Here is a 16,979-nt window from a genome sequence, read left to right as displayed (position 1 = left end):
TTGGGCGGGACGATTTATGTACCGTGGGGAGTAAAACTTCTCATGTAAGATTCTTCATTTAGGAAGTTTGATGAACTTATCTCGAGGTATAAATTGTCACAAGGTGGATGAGTCGTAACCGATCGGTCATGTAAGGATGACTAATCAAGCGGATTTACCTGGCGACGTGGTTTTTATTACACAACGTGACCGATGCTGGGGAAACACCATGTACCAGATTCCTATTGCCAGTCTCGAGAGGACACGACGATTCGTGGGATGCGTTCGAGCGAGCTACTCGCATTAACACGAGTAATGATTAACACGAGTATACTCCTAAGCGCTCGAACAGCTGTAGTACGACCCCAGGGTCAGCGAGAGTATACTCGCTACTAATGCGCACGCATCCTACGGTGATAACTGGAACAACCGCGCGAACACATCCGTGGAGGCTATATTATGCACGGTACTTCGCCTTCGATAATTTACTCCAGGGCCATAATTGTGGCTTTTATTCAAGTCTTGTTTCCCCAGTGTTGTGTAAAAAAAATGTTCGTTACCGAAGAAAACCATCACACAAACGTCGGAGGGCTCCCTAGACGATGGAGCATGCGGAGCCCGAAAATGATGAGCGGGGTATACATTTTTAGTGATGATTTCTGCGTCTTAACAGGTGACACAGCAGTGCTAGTGACGTGACCTGGAGCCACGTTCCGTGACGGCGATTGGTCGAGATTGTGTGACATGTTAGGTTGCGCACGTGACCCGAACTTGATCCTGACACTGACTAGTGTAAACGTTGAACCTACATCGTGCATTGTTCTCGATTAGGAATTGTATTTACGGTTGGAGCCCCACTCATCCATTTTTTATTCATTGTAACCGTTTTAAATTTAAGCGTATTAAACATGTACTTGTACATTATTTTAAGGATTTAATTGACTGAGAAATCTCAAGCTTTTCGTCACAGCGTGCGTTTTTGGCATGTTCAGAACCGTCAGCATGGCATCTCCCCACTAGTATAATGTCATCGCATTCCACATGTTTTTGTACACGTAAACTTTGTATAAATTAGTGAGCGAAAATCGAGCATAATGACAAAATGAACTGAAGGATAAAGATTTAAATAAAGTTGCGACCGATCCTGGCAGTCTGGAGTTGACTGTATGATTGAAATCAAAATATATATTTTACAGGCTTTCTTTTTCGAGAGGAAAGATAATGGAAAGATAATGGAAGGTTTAAATCGCTGAAAAATTTGCCAATGTCACAAAGTAGTCAAGATAGTGGTAACAGCTGGTTTTGTTTTGCTTTTTGGCTGTTTTTTTCAATATCTCATAATTAAGTGGACAGTGGCCAAGAGATGGCGTCCTTTATGTCCGACGTCGCATGATTCGATCTTGTTGCAATTCGCAAGAGCGTCAGTTTGTGGTGTTATTGTTGGACTTTGCACCGAAACCGTAGCAGTAAGCCGGCACTAGAACTTGTGTGCAGAAGGATCAAGGAGTGACCACCACCAGAGTCCAAAATGTAACTTAGATCCTTTCTGAAAACATTCCGCAAGTAATTACTGCCGGAGTTCCAGTCTCCTCGGTTTATGTAGTTTAAGTATGACAATACGATGGCTGTTCTGAACATTTCAGGAGATGCTTATCTGAACGTGACCACGCTCTTGGTGGCTGTAGGAACCCTGGTTGCCTACGCACTCTACAGAAGCACCAGGCGGCCCGCAGGTTTCCCGCCCGGGCCAGCTGCACTGCCGCTTGTCGGAAACATTACCCGTAAGTTGAATAAAAATTAACGTAGTATTGTACACTTTCCTCTATCCATGCATGACTTGACTTCCTTCCTCCAAAGCTAGCTCCATGGCATGCTCTACCCTAGCCCCAGACTGGGGGCCAGTCTACTGCTAGTACTGGACTCCACCCCTCCCTCTCCCTCACGTATCCTTGATATGGAGGGAGTCCAGTAGACTGGTCCCCAGCCTGGGGCTAATTCTACCCCACCATGAACGTCACGTCCGACAATATTATTAATACACAAGGCCATATGATGGCAATGTGATCGGTGTTTGACTAGCCTATTTTCTATAGGGGCCTATAGTATATGACTGATCCACATTATCGGGTACGTGTACCTCAACTTTAGCCCCAAACTAGAGCCAGTCTACTGTACTCCCTCCCTATCAAGGATACATGAGGGAGGGGGAGGGGTGGAGTCCAGTAGACTGGTCCTAGCCTGGAGCTACGCATGTACTTCCAACCCGTGTTTAGGGTTTTTACTGATCACTGCAGTTTCCATAACCGATTGTATGTATTCACTCATATAATGATGACTGCAGTGTCTTTCCCCCAAATGATACCACAGCAACAGCGCCCTCAGTTGTCCAGAAAAGCACAGACCATTTTGACATTTGAAAGAATTGAAGTTTTAACCCCACTCAAACAATCCTCAGACACGGAAGACTTCCTCATAATATTGCTTGATATTTCACAGTTTTTCTGCTCTTCGAAGTGCATCAATGAAAAATTCATTGTACCAACCTTTTAATCATTCTCTCCATTCTGTAGAATTCTTTTCCATGTTGGAATCAGCGGCAGAATTCAAGAAGAAGTATGGGCCAATTGTCTCCCTCAAGATGGGCACCAGCAACGTGGTCTTGCTGAACAACATTGAGGTTGTCAAGGAGGCTCTGATTAAAAAGGGACTGGATTTTGTCGGGCGACCGAGCATTCACTCAGGTATTAAGAGAAAACAAGACTATTTGGCCTGCAGCGGGGTTGTGTGGTATTAATGAAACAACCAAAGCTTCTAGACAGCTACCGGAGGTCAACTAGGATTCATGCTTGGTTGAGAATCTGCCTTTTGTGAGCCCTTAAAGTCGCTCAAAACTTCATGATTAAAATTTTTGAATTGTTTTTTTACCCATTCCAGTCAGCTTGATTACGGAAGGATATAAAGACATCGCTTTCACAGACTACGGGCCTCAGTGGAGATATCAACGCAAACTCGGCCACACTGCAATCAGGTGCTTGTAACTTTGTACATCTAGCCCACCTGTAACCCCCCCCCCAATTTGCCCTGCCCTGCCCTTCATTGCGTGATGGTGTGGAATTCATTTGGCCACTATTAGAGCAGTGCTGTTGTGTAGACCGTCACAAGACCAGACACCAGACCAGTCAAAAGACCGGTCACAATTAACGAAGTGAACAACAACAAAAGGACTGCTTGTGATGCAGTTCATTTGAATAGCTTGTGACTTCAATTCCGACCGGAGGTCTTGTGTTGGTCTCATGATGGTCTTGTTGGGCCTTGTGATCGTCTTAACGGGTCTCAAGTACAATATTGATAAATATGTGTACAATTCATTGAAGTTTGTAAAAAGTTCCCTGATATCCTGTTTACAGGAACTAGTTTGACAACTTCCTATGCCTTGGGAGCTTGTACCAACCATCCACTCCAAGGCTCAAACCAAATATTTGTAGATAGTAAGATTCTTTCAGAAAAGAAAATTTGGCATTTCCCTCGGTAACATTACCACTCCACTTGTTAGAAGTACATTTAGATCCTAGTTCTTGATAGATGCAAAGACAGATGAGGTCTTGGTTTTTTTAACATAACCAAAGTGAAATGCTTTAACAGAGACTGAATGAAGATGGTAGCAGAAGGACCAGAATTGAGCCCCTGGTGTCATGTCTAATTGTACCTATGGCAGTTGTGCATAAATTTATAGAAGGCCTGTGTAGAGTGCCCTCACAGAGGACATGTTTTGTTATTTAGATTTAGATGACAATGAAGTATCTACTCAAGCATATCAGGCAGGAACTAAGACCTGTCCTCTATGAGGGCGCTCCATGCAGGCCCTCTATTGTTAAATTTAACTTTAAAAACTACTTTGCTCTCTCTATTGATACGTTTTTAGACATTTTGCCCAGAAAGAGCACTTGGAGAAGCTTGTATTCACCGTCATTCCTGGTATCGCCAAAATCCTGGATGATCTTGGAGACAAACCCTTTGCTCCAAAATGGACAGTAGGCCAGATTGTTTTCAACATCCTGTCTACGTTGTGCTTTGCAAAGCAGTGAGTAGTCACCCATGAGCTCTCAGCGATCAGAATGGCATGCACAAGGGCCCATTGACACAAATGAAGAGCAACATTCCATGTAAAAAGTGTCCAGCATAGTGGTTTCCTGTGGGACTGAGAATGGACAGGCTGCACTGTATGGTGATAAATTGGTATGCTTAGAGCCCGAGCGATTTCGAAACATGCTGGTACCTTGGCAAGGGGATCAGTCACTTTTGAAAAGTGGGGAAGACATAATACCTATATAGTCTTAGAGCTAGCTACCTAAGATTTCTACCCATTTCACCCAGATGGTTTGACCCCTTAAAGTTAATTCGATGGTCCATGTCATTCAGAAAAAATTGGTCAGCCTGGGGGTGCTGTTGGGGGCACTTTGTAGGGGGTCTGACCACACCTTCCTAACCAGATATTTAGTCAGTTTTTTTTTGTAATGTACTATCATATTACTTTGCTTTGACAAAGTTTGATCCATGAATGAGATGGGGTGAAATAAACCGTCTGACCTCGGGGGGGGGGGGGGGGCTGACCAATTTTTTTGAATGACATGGACAACCTAATTAACTTGAAGGGGTCAAACCTTCTGGGTGAAATGGGTAGAAATCTTATGTAGCTAGCTCTTAAACTAATAGCAATGCCAGTAAGACCGTGAAGCCCCCAAAAGTGTAGAGTCTGGGGCCCTCTTAAAAGCCCTGAACAATTTGATTGTAGGTGCGCTGTGGTGAAATCTGAGGCATTTTCTGACCACTTTACCCAATATTTGTTTACATTTTTTGCCATAGCTTTCAAGTTCGTAGGAATTCATGAGGGGGTGTGAGAATTCAGCTTTTAACTGATTTCAGATTTTTGTTGTTTACATTTTGTAGATGTTGACCCTGAATTTCAGCTTTTTTGTACACCTGGTTTGTACAAAAATATGGGAACTTTCAACATTTCAGCTTTTTGCCAGCTATTTTCAGCTTGGATTTTGACTGGCCACTCACACCCCTAATTTATACTGTGAGCTGTATCACCAAATTCAGGCTTACTACTTTTATTTGGCAATGAAAAACGGGCAGGAGGAGACATATGATATTCTCCCCGCTTTTAATAAGTGGGTGGGGGGCACAGGACATCTTCCCCCACTGATTAACACCCATGTTTCATGCAGAGAATGTACATTCTGGCCAATCAGTTGATCTTGCTAGGCATGATGTTGTGGAATGGCTGAATGGTTGAATGCTCCCAATACGAGAGGCAGCACGCATTTGTACCCATGAAACGTCATCCGGCACCTTGTCTGTGCTATCCACTCTACGCCTTTTCTTTTGTAACAGATACGAGTTCAACCAGCCAGAGTTGATGGAATGGATAAGCATCAATCAGGAGCTATCTGGAGTTGCTAGTACTGGTCTGCCGTCGGATATATTGCCAATCTTCCGTTATCTGCCAACCCCAAAAGACAGGAAATTTGGTCGTGTGTTGAAGCAGTACCATGCAATGTATTATAAAGAGCTCCAGAAACACCGAGAAAGTTTCGATCCAGGTACAACCGATGCATCAAATGCTAAGCTAACTCTGTGTTCCTACGTGACTGCCTCCTTTTTGAAGGAACTTATTTCAACATACTCTCCCTGACACCACAAACTGCATGCATGGCTTGCTGTCATTTGTACAACAGAATCGTGGTTATCACAATTTAGACCAAAATCCTGCATCCATGCACTCAACGCCAGTATATTTTGTTTTCCCGGACTGAGACCTGGCATGATTTTTCAAGTTTCTTTCTATAACTCATACGTGTTTGGAGTCACCCTTACGAAAGTGAATTCAATTTCTGACTGGTCTGTGTCTCACACTGATTGGCAGAGAACATCCGTGACTTCTTTGACTCCTTGCTGCTGACCCAGAAGGAGAACATTGAAGCCGGAGAGGAGGGAGCCGACCGTCTGACAGACACCCACCTGGTCCAGACGGTGGCAGACATTTTTGGAGGTATCGAGATACGTGGCAGAAATCGTAATGGAAAAACTGTGTGGCTGATTTCAAATCGAATGGCTGTGGCTGTCACCTTCCACAGATTGTACTGTCTTCAGCCATAGCCAAGTAATTTGGTCATGGCCTATCTTGGTTTTTATTGGCTCTATGCAAACTATTTGTTGCTTAGATTTTGCCAAAGTGTTCAAAATCACAGTGTGCACCTCATGACAATTGAGTCAGGACAAGTCACTGGGACGTGGTACATCTATTCTGGTAAAAACAAATCGTAAACCTAGACTTGAAGTAACCTCTTGGAATGGCAGAGTTTCTCAGCTTCGTTGGTTTTAAGTTTGGACTTTTGTCTTTTTCATTCGGTTGTCTCAGATTCCCTATCACATCCCTCTTTGATTGAGTGGTGTTTAATTTCACTCGTTTTTATTTTCTCACCAAAGCGGGAACGGAAACTACCATTCTCACCCTCCACTGGGCTGTGCTTCTGATGGCAGAGCATCCTGACATCCAGGAGAAGGTTGCCATGGAAATTGACGAGGTCATAGGTCGTAACAGAATGCCATCATTGGATGACAGGGGCTCAGTGCCCTTCACAGAGGCCACCATCTGGGAGATTTTCCGGTTCGGGTCGGCAGTTCCTTTTGGGGTTCCTCACACAGCGATGACAGACTCCAAACTTCGTGAGCACTGCATCCCTCTCATTCTCTATGCACTTACCCCAAACCTTGAGTGATGCTCACCGAGTTTGTACACACACAGAGGCTCCAACTGTTCCTCTGAGGTTGAGCGTGATGGAGCCCTCCAGTTGCCGTGGGCCACGGCTGGGCAATGTTGCAAATATTGCTCCATGATATTGTCTCAGAGTTTTAAAAAGTAATGATGCAATAAAATAGGTTACACAAGTCTTGAACAAGTGACCACCAAGGGTCAGTATTTGCAAACTTTAACTTTTTAAAGGACTTGTGTTGTGGTGTCTTGTCGTTTCAAAAAGTTGGTATTTTCAGGCCAAAAGTAATACAGAGACAAGTTCAATGCGGAATACGTCCAGTACTGTTGGCAAGCAACAAATACCTACGGCCACATGCACATTGTCCTTTGTTCCCTGATTTTCAGATGGTTACCGGATCACCAAAGGAACATTGGTGATGATCAACCATTTTGCCCTGCACTATGATCCTGATGTGTGGACAGAGCCGAAGAAGTTTAAACCAGGTCAGGGTTGATGAGGATTTACTTACACGTATTTTGTTTTGAAACAAACATTGTCTACCCATTTGTACTAGCAGAGAAAATTGACTCTTGGCTGGCAACATGTTTTGCCCGAATATGCACATTCACTTATTAAGTGTTAAAGGGGAGTTATATCAGAATTTGGAGTATATGTTGTTCAGAGTGTTATGCAATGTATTATTTGGTACTTAGATATGTAATGTCTTTTCGCAACTGCACACTGAAGGCCAGCCATGGTTTACCAGCTACTGGTAAGCAAAAACTGTGACTGGATGCAGCAAGAGAAAAAAAGTCTGTTGACAGTTCTTGTCTAGTGTCTCTGTTTCCTTCCCAGAGCGATTCCTGAATGACAATGGCCAACTCCCTGCCAAGCCTCCAGAGAACCTTTTGCCCTTTGGCTGCGGACGTCGCGTCTGCCTCGGCGAGGACTTCGCTAAGAAGGAAATCTTCTTGCTCTTCACCTGGCTCTGCAGCCGGTATACCTTCTACAAAGTACCAGGCAACATGAGCGAGTCCCTGCTGAAGCTGAACCGTGCTTCGGGCTTTGCACACCAACCCCTGGATGACGCAGAAGTCTGCGTGAAGAAGCGCTTCTAGCAGTCTGAATAGAAGTTTTGTATGGTTGCCATCTTGCAGACCAGTACGTTTGTTTCATAGGGTAAGAGGTTTCCCTGTACAACAAAAGAACTGCCCTGCAAGATGGCTACCATGCAAATGCTCTGTAGTGGAATTGACTGGAGTCTACGCTCGAGAGCATGAGACTCTCATATATTTCATGCTATTCTAACGTACCTCTCATAGCTCACACCCATATGGGATTTCTCACACATAACAACTGAATATACTAGTGAGGTGCCGAAAGAAAATTGTTGTCAAAATAGGTCTCCATGGTACCTTCTTTACCTATGGGTGGCTAATGGTTGCAGCCTTGGTTTTTGCTCAGTTTTACTGTGAAAAATATCCATCCACCTCATCACTGTGAAGAGGGGCAAAGTTTCATTCAGTACTAAACAGTAGAGTTTATTTGGTGTTTGGGGAGGCAGCAATGAGTGTTATCGAAAGCATCTTGGATTCTTCTACTTCCGGACTGACCAACAGGCTAGTCGTAGTTCTCCCTGTCAACGGTAGGCAAAATATGAGCGTACGTGGCCTAAAAAAGAGCTGACAGACCCTGGTCAGAATAGGCAAACAGCTACATTCTGCATATACGCTTGCTGCTTTTGAAGAAAATGGACTGGGTGCACAAATGAATGGCTTGTGCCTGTGACAGTTTTAGACTGAAATAGAACGTTATCGGTCGTCCATATGACACTTGCTGTTCAAATTTGGACCTGACTTACCTTGGTAATCCTCAGAGTTCAAAGGTACTTCATGTTGGTCTATTCATAAGGAAGAAAGAAATCCGCAGATTAAAGCTACAAATGTATTTTAATTGGAGTAGCACTACTTTCTGATGTTTAATCACACACGTTGCTCCTTTGCTATAGGAACAAATTGGTAAGTAGTGGACCTGATTTTTTTCTCTGAAATAAAAGCAATATTTTCCAAATCAAAACCAGGGTCAGTGTTCAACAATCCAATACTGAAATATCTGTAATACATGTATGTACATTTTGAAAGAAAAAATCTATTTTTTAGTCTATGTCATTTCTAGCAAGTAATATAATTAATTGAGAGTAGTCATGTTGCCAAAAGTAATGAGTTAATAAACTTCAGTGGTTAGATGATCGAATTCAGACTACAAAAGAGTGTATTTCAAAGTCATATCTATCCACCCCATCCCAACACATTAACAAAACGTAGTCTCTTCCGTGTATGCCAGACATTACGTGGTACGCCAACACAGGCAAATGCACGAGGGAACACCGAGTTCGACTTCAGATGCTGACTTTATGCAATGCAGTAATTGGGTATACAGCTGTACAAAATGAAATACATGAATGAGTTGCATTGTCAATCAACACCCTCAGGTTTTCAAAAAATAGCAACGTCTGCTCGAGCAAAGCACATTCGACATGATCTCTCAATGCACCATTTGATCTTTCTCGCCGTGCTGCATGCCTTTGAACATTCTCAATACTGAGTGTTTGCCGAGCTAGGTTCTGGACTTCTGTTTTAGTTTTTTGACGGATGTCAAAATTGTAAGTATTGCTGCCAGACTATTTTTACCTGTTCACCGCCTACACAAAATTACATGTGACAAGTACTAGCAGTACACTTGCACGAAGCCCAAGACCCAAAACCTTGTTTTCCCAAACCCTGGCGTTGACTGCCGCTGCACCGCACGCACAGAATTTGATATCATAAAAGGGAGCCACTAATCAACCTCTCCCCCCAATTTTGAGGCCAGCATCGTAAAGAGGGAGTGAAGAAAAATGGAAATGCACGGAGACCTGTACCTGAACATGACTACTCTTTTGGTGGCTGTAGGAACCTTGGCAGCGTATGTGCTGTACAGGAGCACCAGGCGGCCTGCGGGCTTCCCACCCGGGCCAACCGCACTACCACTTGTCGGAAATATTCCTCGTGAGTTGTATCCTAATATGCAAGCAGCTATAGGTAGGGTCTATGCCTTACCTTCTTTGGTACCGGAACAATTTTGGTTGGTTATAAATACATGTATAGTGTGAAACGACACAGAATTCTTTCGTCCTCAAGAATTATGATGAATATGTGTTACCCCAGCTATGGATTACCCTCCAGCTACGGACTAAAAGGAATAGACCCCTTAAATTGATATGGTACCGTACTCCATGCGCGTGTATTTGGCAAATCATGCTTTCGCTTTCGGCAGGCACTCTGTGCATTGTCGTTTCACAAACTGAAAGCTATTTTAATTATACCAGTTAAACAACTTCTAATTAATTTCTGTGTCAGGTATCAGATACAGGGATGGGTCAAATGCATGTCAAACCTTTCAAAGAATTTGCTCCTTACTGTATCTATTTCACTTCAGTATCCGATGTGCGCGCGCACCATCGAGCGTTAGTTTGTGAAACCGAAATTGTTGATAACGCAACTTTCACGGCGAACTGACACTCACTTGGAAATGAGTGTCAGTTGGTGGTGTCGGTGACGAACTGTGAGTAACCAAGAGAGGGTCGTATTTCCTAAGGCCGACAAAGCGAAATTCAACCCTCTGCTCACTCATCACAGGTCCGACAGGGAATATAAACTTGCACTACCGATGACCAAATTATTCCAGTCCATTTGTTTTAAAACACACTGTCCGAAATGTCGAATACAAAAAATCGAGATTTTGTAACGTAACTGTTTTCCTCCAACTCATACGCAATTAAAGGAACACTTTTGTCTTCCTTAAATTCAGTTTTTGTGTTACTCTTCACTTTTCTTGTCGTGATTTGAGGGCCCTGTAACAGTCAAAATTTAAAGTAAAATCTTACACGACCAATATAAATTGTAGTCCACTGTTGTGCGATGTCTTGGCGCGTGTCTAATTTACACTGACCAAAAAGTTAATAATTTTTGTAGTCTGTAACCGTGAACCCCTCGTGACAATGTTTCAGCCAACCAGGATAACGAACCAATTTGGAAGTACGGCTGTAGTTGGGACGACCAAAGTATGTCACACATTCCAGCTGTGTGTCATAATTAATTCCGTAAGGTGTGAGCTGCATTAACTTCGAGATGGTTCTTGAGGTCTTTCACAGAATTTGTTGAGTATGGTTTTTATACATGCCGGCCAACTAAAGCACCATAATTTGGGACCTTCCCAACTAGCTCTGTTGTTGGAACATGTGGGGGTGTAACACATGCTTAATCATAACATAAGTAGGCCTAACTTGAGTAGGTAATTCAGTCCTAATCAAGGGTGTATCCAGAACCAAATTTTCGATGGAGGGGAACTTGTTTGATGAGGGGGCAGTTACGTAGGCTCTTTAACCTTTCATGACCTTTCTGAGGGTTGAAGCTACATGTTAAGGTTTTATACTCTTTTTAGGAGGGAAGTGAAAAAGATAAACTAACAAAGTTATATTCACTTACAGAATTTTTAAAATAACAGGAAGAACGTGATTGTTCAATTGTCAATTCATTGCAGCAGTTTAATTGTAAATTCAATGTAGCAATACCAAAGAATTTTACTCACTTGATTAAAATTCAGTGTCCTTCCTTCATTGCATTCCGTCCAGTGTTTTACTTTGCAAAACATCCAAAACAAGCTTTCCTGGATCTTTCGAAGAAATATGGCGCAATCGTCTCCTTGAAATTCGCCAGTGGTGACGTTGTTTTGCTAAACACTTTTGATGTGGTTAAAGAGGCACTCGTCAAGAAAGCCACTGTGTTTGCTGGACGTCCTGCAACATACTCAGGTGAGGTGCATCGAGGTCAGATATTGACCAGGGTCCCTTTAATTGCAGTACTTTTCAGAAAGTTTGCTTGAAGTTGCCAGCAGTTTGGAGGAAAAAACTGTTCCACCAAATAAAGTTCCAAAAACTTAACAGTCACACCTGATATGAAATAGACTGGTGAACAATACAGTTCGTCCGCGGCGTGGCTAAGGGGGGGTAGGGGCGCACGCCCCCCCCATGAGAAATCGTGGCCCCCCCACTTGATGTGGTCACGATTATGGACATGTATACATGTATTTCCAACTACCAGATAGACTCCCCCCCCCCCACTGAAGCGATAATCTCCCCGCTCGCCACCCCGCCCCCTGAATCCTGGCTACGCCGGTGCAGTTTGTACATAGGCTACAGTAATGTTGCATTCAACTAGATTCAGAGTTTACGAAAATGTTTTAGTGTTCTTCTTCATGGATTTGCCATCCAAAATATTCTTCAATGTTACTTTTTAATTGTCTCGTGTTTCTCTAATTCTATTATAGTTGGATTACTAACAGAAGGGTTCAAAGACATTGTTTTCTCAACCTACGGACCTCAGTGGCGTTATCAACGCAAACTTGGCCATACTGCCATCAGGTAAATGAAGATAATGTCAGGAAGTTCAACCCCATTCTTTGAGAATTTGGTAACCTCAGGAAAGCTTCTAGTTCTCTGACTAAAATTTTAAAATAATTACCACGGGAATCCTCGGAAAGGAATTATTCCGTGCCTATCATTACAGAAATGGCTTTTCTATACAGACTAAATCATGTTGTTCAAAACAATCAGGTGGTTGCAGAAAGAAAGCTTTGAGAAAAATGCATGTCAAATGTCCCTTGGCGGAAATTTGTCACCAAAATGGTTCTGCTCAGAAGACCAAATCTGATGGGTAATCTACACATTCAACTCTCATCACTTTTAAGGTTGCGGGCTCCAGTCACGCTTTTTAACCAGGAAAGCACCAACGAATTAAATCACACTCCAAATACACAAGGCAAGTATAATTATTCAGAGTCCTGTCTGAAACTTTGTATCAGTGTACAGTTAGATTGTGTACATGTTCTTCCTTTTTTCTTTGTGACAGGCATTTCGCACAGAAGGAGCGTTTGGAGCAACTGGTTTTCAGCGTCACCCCTGGAGTTGCCAAGATTCTGGATGAAATGGGAGACAAGCCATTCGCTCCCAAATGGACGATCGGCCAGATAGTGTACAATATCTTGGGCACCCTGTGCTTTGCCAAGCGGTCAGTATAACTTTATTTGTAGTACATGTACGTGTAATTCAGATATATAGGTATAAGAAGCGATTTCAGTCGAGGTGCAACTGTCAACGCCAGTTCACCCTTTTTAGTCACTCATGCAGTGTTTGTGCCACGCCTTACAGGGTGCAAAGTCTTTTTGATCATTGAATCAAAAAGAAAATACTTTTTCAGACCAGACTGTTCTGTGAGTTTAGATAACAATGTTTATTCTCTAATTGTTCTCATTGTTACACTATGGCTCCCTATGTGGTATGGTCCAAACTGCAAATTGCAGTCTCCAAACGTTTTACCATCTACGTGAATCATGTTAACGCTACATCATTTTAATGAACAGGCTCACAAAAACACTGACAATATGGAATGGATTTTGACCCCACAAACACAGAGGTACATATACATGAACATTCTTTGGGTCTAATAGTTTTGGATGTCGCTCACTGTTGGTCTGCAGGACCATGTACTCATTGAGTATTCATGTCAGAACCTTCCCTCGTTTCCTGCCGAATTTGCCAAAACCTTTGTCACATTCATCAACATGCATAGGGGCCTACATGTTCGAACGATTTTCCTCTGGTCATTTTCTCCCATGCTTTTTTTATTTTTTTCTCTCAAAGCTGAGAGTCTTTAGATTCTTTTGCAAACGTCAAACTGTGTTCTTTCAAAGTACTTGTTTCGAACTGGACGCTGGATACCCGCCACTCAGTTTCGCGTAGGGTGATTGAAAGGAGAATTAACTGTCGTTTTCGTGTAGGCTGACGAGCATGCATTTTTATGTGTTATCGTGACAGGTACAAATTCAACGATCCCGATTTGTTGGATTGGATCGACCTGAATACCGGCATAACCAAAGTATTTAGTAACGGATTACTGGGAGATTTCATAGCTATTTTCCAGTACATTCGCACTCCTTCCGACTTCAAATACCGGCACCTCCTGAAGTCCTTCAGGAAAATGTTCAGTGACGAGTTAGACAAACACCAAGAGAGCTTTGATCCAGGTAATGGGGCTAGCAGCGATTATTTTAAGTAATCATTCCATTTTCTGTTTAATTAAACGCAAATTAAGATATTATCTCATTGAACATTCCTGAAAGCCTTATCGGCATCTCTCTGTTTTCCCCCAGCCGCTACCAAGTAGGGGGATTTTTTTGTTTTGTTTTTGTTTTAATGTTGGAAAGACATCTGGGGGACGATAACATTTCTGAAAGCATGTAAAAGAAAAGGCCCAAAAACCTCTACGCCAAAAGGTCTACAAAAGTTACACGCTAAAATTCCAAATTTTTGGCCCACTTCCCTTTATTAAACAACCCCCCCCAAGAAAATTTGTTTTTAAGTTACCTTTTAATAGGATTAATAGTCCGACATTGTGTCGCGCATATGTTTACAGAGCCCCGTATTGTTTTGAATAACACTCCAAGCAAACAATTTCCCTGTTGTCTTCAGAGAACATCCGTGACTTTATGGATTCGTTGTTGCTGACCCAGAAAGAGAACATCGAAGCAGGAGAAGAAGGAGCTGACCGTCTGACAGATACGCACCTCATCTACACTGTCATGGACATTTTTTCGGGTAAGGCCTTTGGAATTAGCTGTAACGAAAGACTGCTTCCCCTCAGTACAATTCACGAGTGCATTTTTCTATACAGGTAAACACATGCTATTCTGATGAGATTAATTCCTGCGAATGAATCAGCTCCTGGTCTTGTATACGTCACATATAAAGACAATAATGACCCCACGAAAGTTCGGCCAAATGATAATTAGGCATAGTTTAATGCATCTTCCGTCTCACATCAGCGGGAACAGAAACCACCATTCTCACCCTTCACTGGGCTGTGCTCCTCATGGCCGAGTATCCTGAAATCCAGAAAAAGGTCGTCAGGGAAATTGATGAGGTCCTAGGTCGTGACAGCATGCCGTCGTTGTCCGACAGGGGCTCCTTGCCGTTCACTGAAGCCACTCTCCTGGAGATTTTCCGGTATGGCACGGTGGTACCACTTGGCGTCCCGCATTCTGTGATGGAAGACACAACACTGTGTATGTATCTCATCATGTGTCACAACTCACTAAGACCCAGGAAAAGGTCAAAGCAGCATTTTAGGCATTAATTACAACGTAGACAATCTGCAATCTGAGGGTAGATGACAAGTACATCTACACCAATAAAATTACAGTATTCAAGGCACGTAAAACTAGATAATTATCAGCTATCCAATCAAATATTAACGGTCGACTGTACTGCAGATGTGAACGCTGGTTTAGATTACATGTCATTCTAAACTTGAAATTCGCAACGCTTGTCTTTAGACTCCACTTGTACAAATGAAGTGTCCAAAGTGGTTATTGCAAAGAAATGTACACCAAAACGGTCGTTGGAATTTGGTGGAAACCTCAAAAATAAAGAAGAAAAATATAATTCTAACCTCACAAAAACCAACACATATTGTTTTCTTCCTGCTGTATTGCTTCTCTTGGCCAGGCGGATACAGGCTTCCCAAAGATACAGTTGTGATGGTTAACCATCTGGCCTTGCACTACAGCCCCACTGAATGGGAAGATCCTGAAAACTTCAAACCAGGTAACGCAGAACTAGTCTTTGTGGATGTCAGTTTTACAGATGATAGCTCAGGTCATCAAGCAGTAATGTCTTGCTTCAGAAACAGCAATTTCAAACACAGGAGTAACTTACTTGTGTACTGGTACTAAAACGTTGTGATAATTTGCCCCTTTTAGAGCGATTCCTGAACGACAACGGTCAGCTCCTTGCCAAACTTCCAGAGAGCCTCTTGCCTTTTAGCACTGGACGCCGTGTCTGCCTCGGCGAGGACTTCGCTAAGAAGGAAGTCTTTCTGCTCTTCACCTGGCTCTTCAGCCGGTATACCTTCTACAAAGTACCAGGCAAAGAGAAGGAAACTGTGCTGAAGTTGAATGAAGAACTGGTCCTGGCTCATCAGCCCTGTGATGACATTGAGGTCTGCGTTAAAAGACGCTTCTAGCCTCATTGAGAAAACGCAAAGCAAAAAAGCATGATCATGTAAATCCTTCCCAAAATTCGGACCAAATAAGGCTTCCTTACCAGCATCTCACTGCGAAAGGTTAAGCCATGTCATTATTGGATGGTGCAGTCACACCAAAAAAGCAAGGTGTGGAAAAAATCCATGAAACCCTTCGTTAAGAACCTCGAGTTAAAATGATTGCACTTTTAGAATACTGTATAAACTATTTCATTCACGTCCGATTTTTAAAAAACTCATTTGAGTTTTGAAAATACGTGCATGTCGTACAGACGTTTTGTTTCATGCAGTGTGTCATGATAGTGCCCGATCTATCGAGTACCAAAGTGTGACGTCACTGTGAACCAAAAAGTGTAGTGGCAACAAATGGAGCGGTACGCATGCGTGTTGGTTTCGCGCGCTGATTCTCGCTGTAATATAATATACACACACAATTCCGCGCGTGACGTTGTCACTTCGGTAGGAAAGTTCATGCTTTTAAAGTTACGGCTTTCCAATGAAACATTTAGCGTAGAATTTAATAGGCGGATATTCCAAACTAAGCAAAAGAGCAAAATAATGATGTTGGTTACGTCCAATTTGGTAAAACTTACAGCCGTGCCTTAGGATTGAATTATTGGTTCTTTACCATCAAATACTGTTTTCTTTAGAGAGGTAACATGAAGCAATACCTAGCAATGCGTTTAATTTAGCGATTCATATTCATTCATAATTCAAAATAACAACTGTAGAGGTGATACTGTAAACTTAGTTATTCTCAACATGTCGAATTGGGCCAAACTTTGTAGTTTACCCAACAAATTCTGAGACGAGATATTCAACTATTAAACTTCGACAACTGTCTGACACTGTATTTAGTGCATTTCAGAAAATCCGGTGTTCTTATCAATATACGCTGCTACTTAATCTGTACCATAAATATATCATGTTGTACCACTGGCCAACTGGATAAGACCATCGACAAAGGTATAAAACTTGAAATTAACAAAGCTTTGCTTGAATAAAAGTATCTGTACTGCAGCCCTGACAGGCCAGCTGAATTCTCCAATTCAACTACTTCACAAAACCTTAAGAATAGCATTTTTAATATTCGGGTTAATTG

The 16,979-nt window shown here is 42.5% G+C and overlaps 2 protein-coding genes across 5 annotated transcripts; both read left to right on the top strand.

Annotated features, from left to right (window-relative positions):
* Positions 1 to 1,372: 1,372 nt before the first annotated feature.
* LOC110974083 (steroid 17-alpha-hydroxylase/17,20 lyase-like) lies at positions 1,373 to 8,993 on the top strand. Of its 2 annotated transcripts, XM_022225447.2 has the most exons (10): positions 1,382 to 1,509; positions 1,623 to 1,760; positions 2,550 to 2,720; positions 2,914 to 3,007; positions 3,902 to 4,060; positions 5,377 to 5,585; positions 5,909 to 6,034; positions 6,472 to 6,711; positions 7,145 to 7,243; positions 7,596 to 8,993. In XM_022225447.2, the coding sequence occupies exons 3-10, from the start codon at positions 2,561 to 2,563 to the stop codon at positions 7,856 to 7,858; spliced, it is 1,350 nt and encodes a 449-aa protein (XP_022081139.2). In that variant the 5' UTR covers positions 1,382 to 1,509; positions 1,623 to 1,760; positions 2,550 to 2,560; the 3' UTR covers positions 7,859 to 8,993. The 2 variants fall into 2 exon arrangements, with proteins under 2 accessions (XP_022081129.2, XP_022081139.2); XM_022225437.2 differs by having other exon boundaries at positions 1,373 to 1,760.
* A 116-nt stretch (positions 8,994 to 9,109) lies between these two features.
* LOC110975423 (cytochrome P450 2U1-like) lies at positions 9,110 to 16,911 on the top strand. 3 transcript variants are annotated; one of them, XM_087129676.1, is made up of 9 exons: positions 9,114 to 9,820; positions 11,413 to 11,592; positions 12,108 to 12,201; positions 12,689 to 12,847; positions 13,654 to 13,862; positions 14,308 to 14,433; positions 14,661 to 14,900; positions 15,343 to 15,441; positions 15,597 to 16,911. In XM_087129676.1, the coding sequence occupies exons 1-9, from the start codon at positions 9,637 to 9,639 to the stop codon at positions 15,857 to 15,859; spliced, it is 1,554 nt and encodes a 517-aa protein (XP_086985802.1). In that variant the 5' UTR covers positions 9,114 to 9,636; the 3' UTR covers positions 15,860 to 16,911. The 3 variants fall into 3 exon arrangements, with proteins under 3 accessions (XP_086985803.1, XP_086985802.1, XP_022083647.2); XM_022227955.2 differs by having other exon boundaries at positions 9,119 to 9,787; XM_087129677.1 differs by lacking the exon at positions 14,661 to 14,900 and having other exon boundaries at positions 9,110 to 9,820.
* Positions 16,912 to 16,979: the final 68 nt, after the last annotated feature.

Source organism: Acanthaster planci, linkage group LG19, assembly GCF_054643075.1.
Source record: "Acanthaster planci isolate LZ-2023a linkage group LG19, COTS_SCS, whole genome shotgun sequence".
In the NCBI taxonomy this organism is placed as follows: domain Eukaryota; kingdom Metazoa; phylum Echinodermata; class Asteroidea; order Valvatida; family Acanthasteridae; genus Acanthaster; species Acanthaster planci.
Note: the sequence above shows the minus strand (reverse complement) of the source record. Positions and strands in the feature narration are given on the sequence as shown.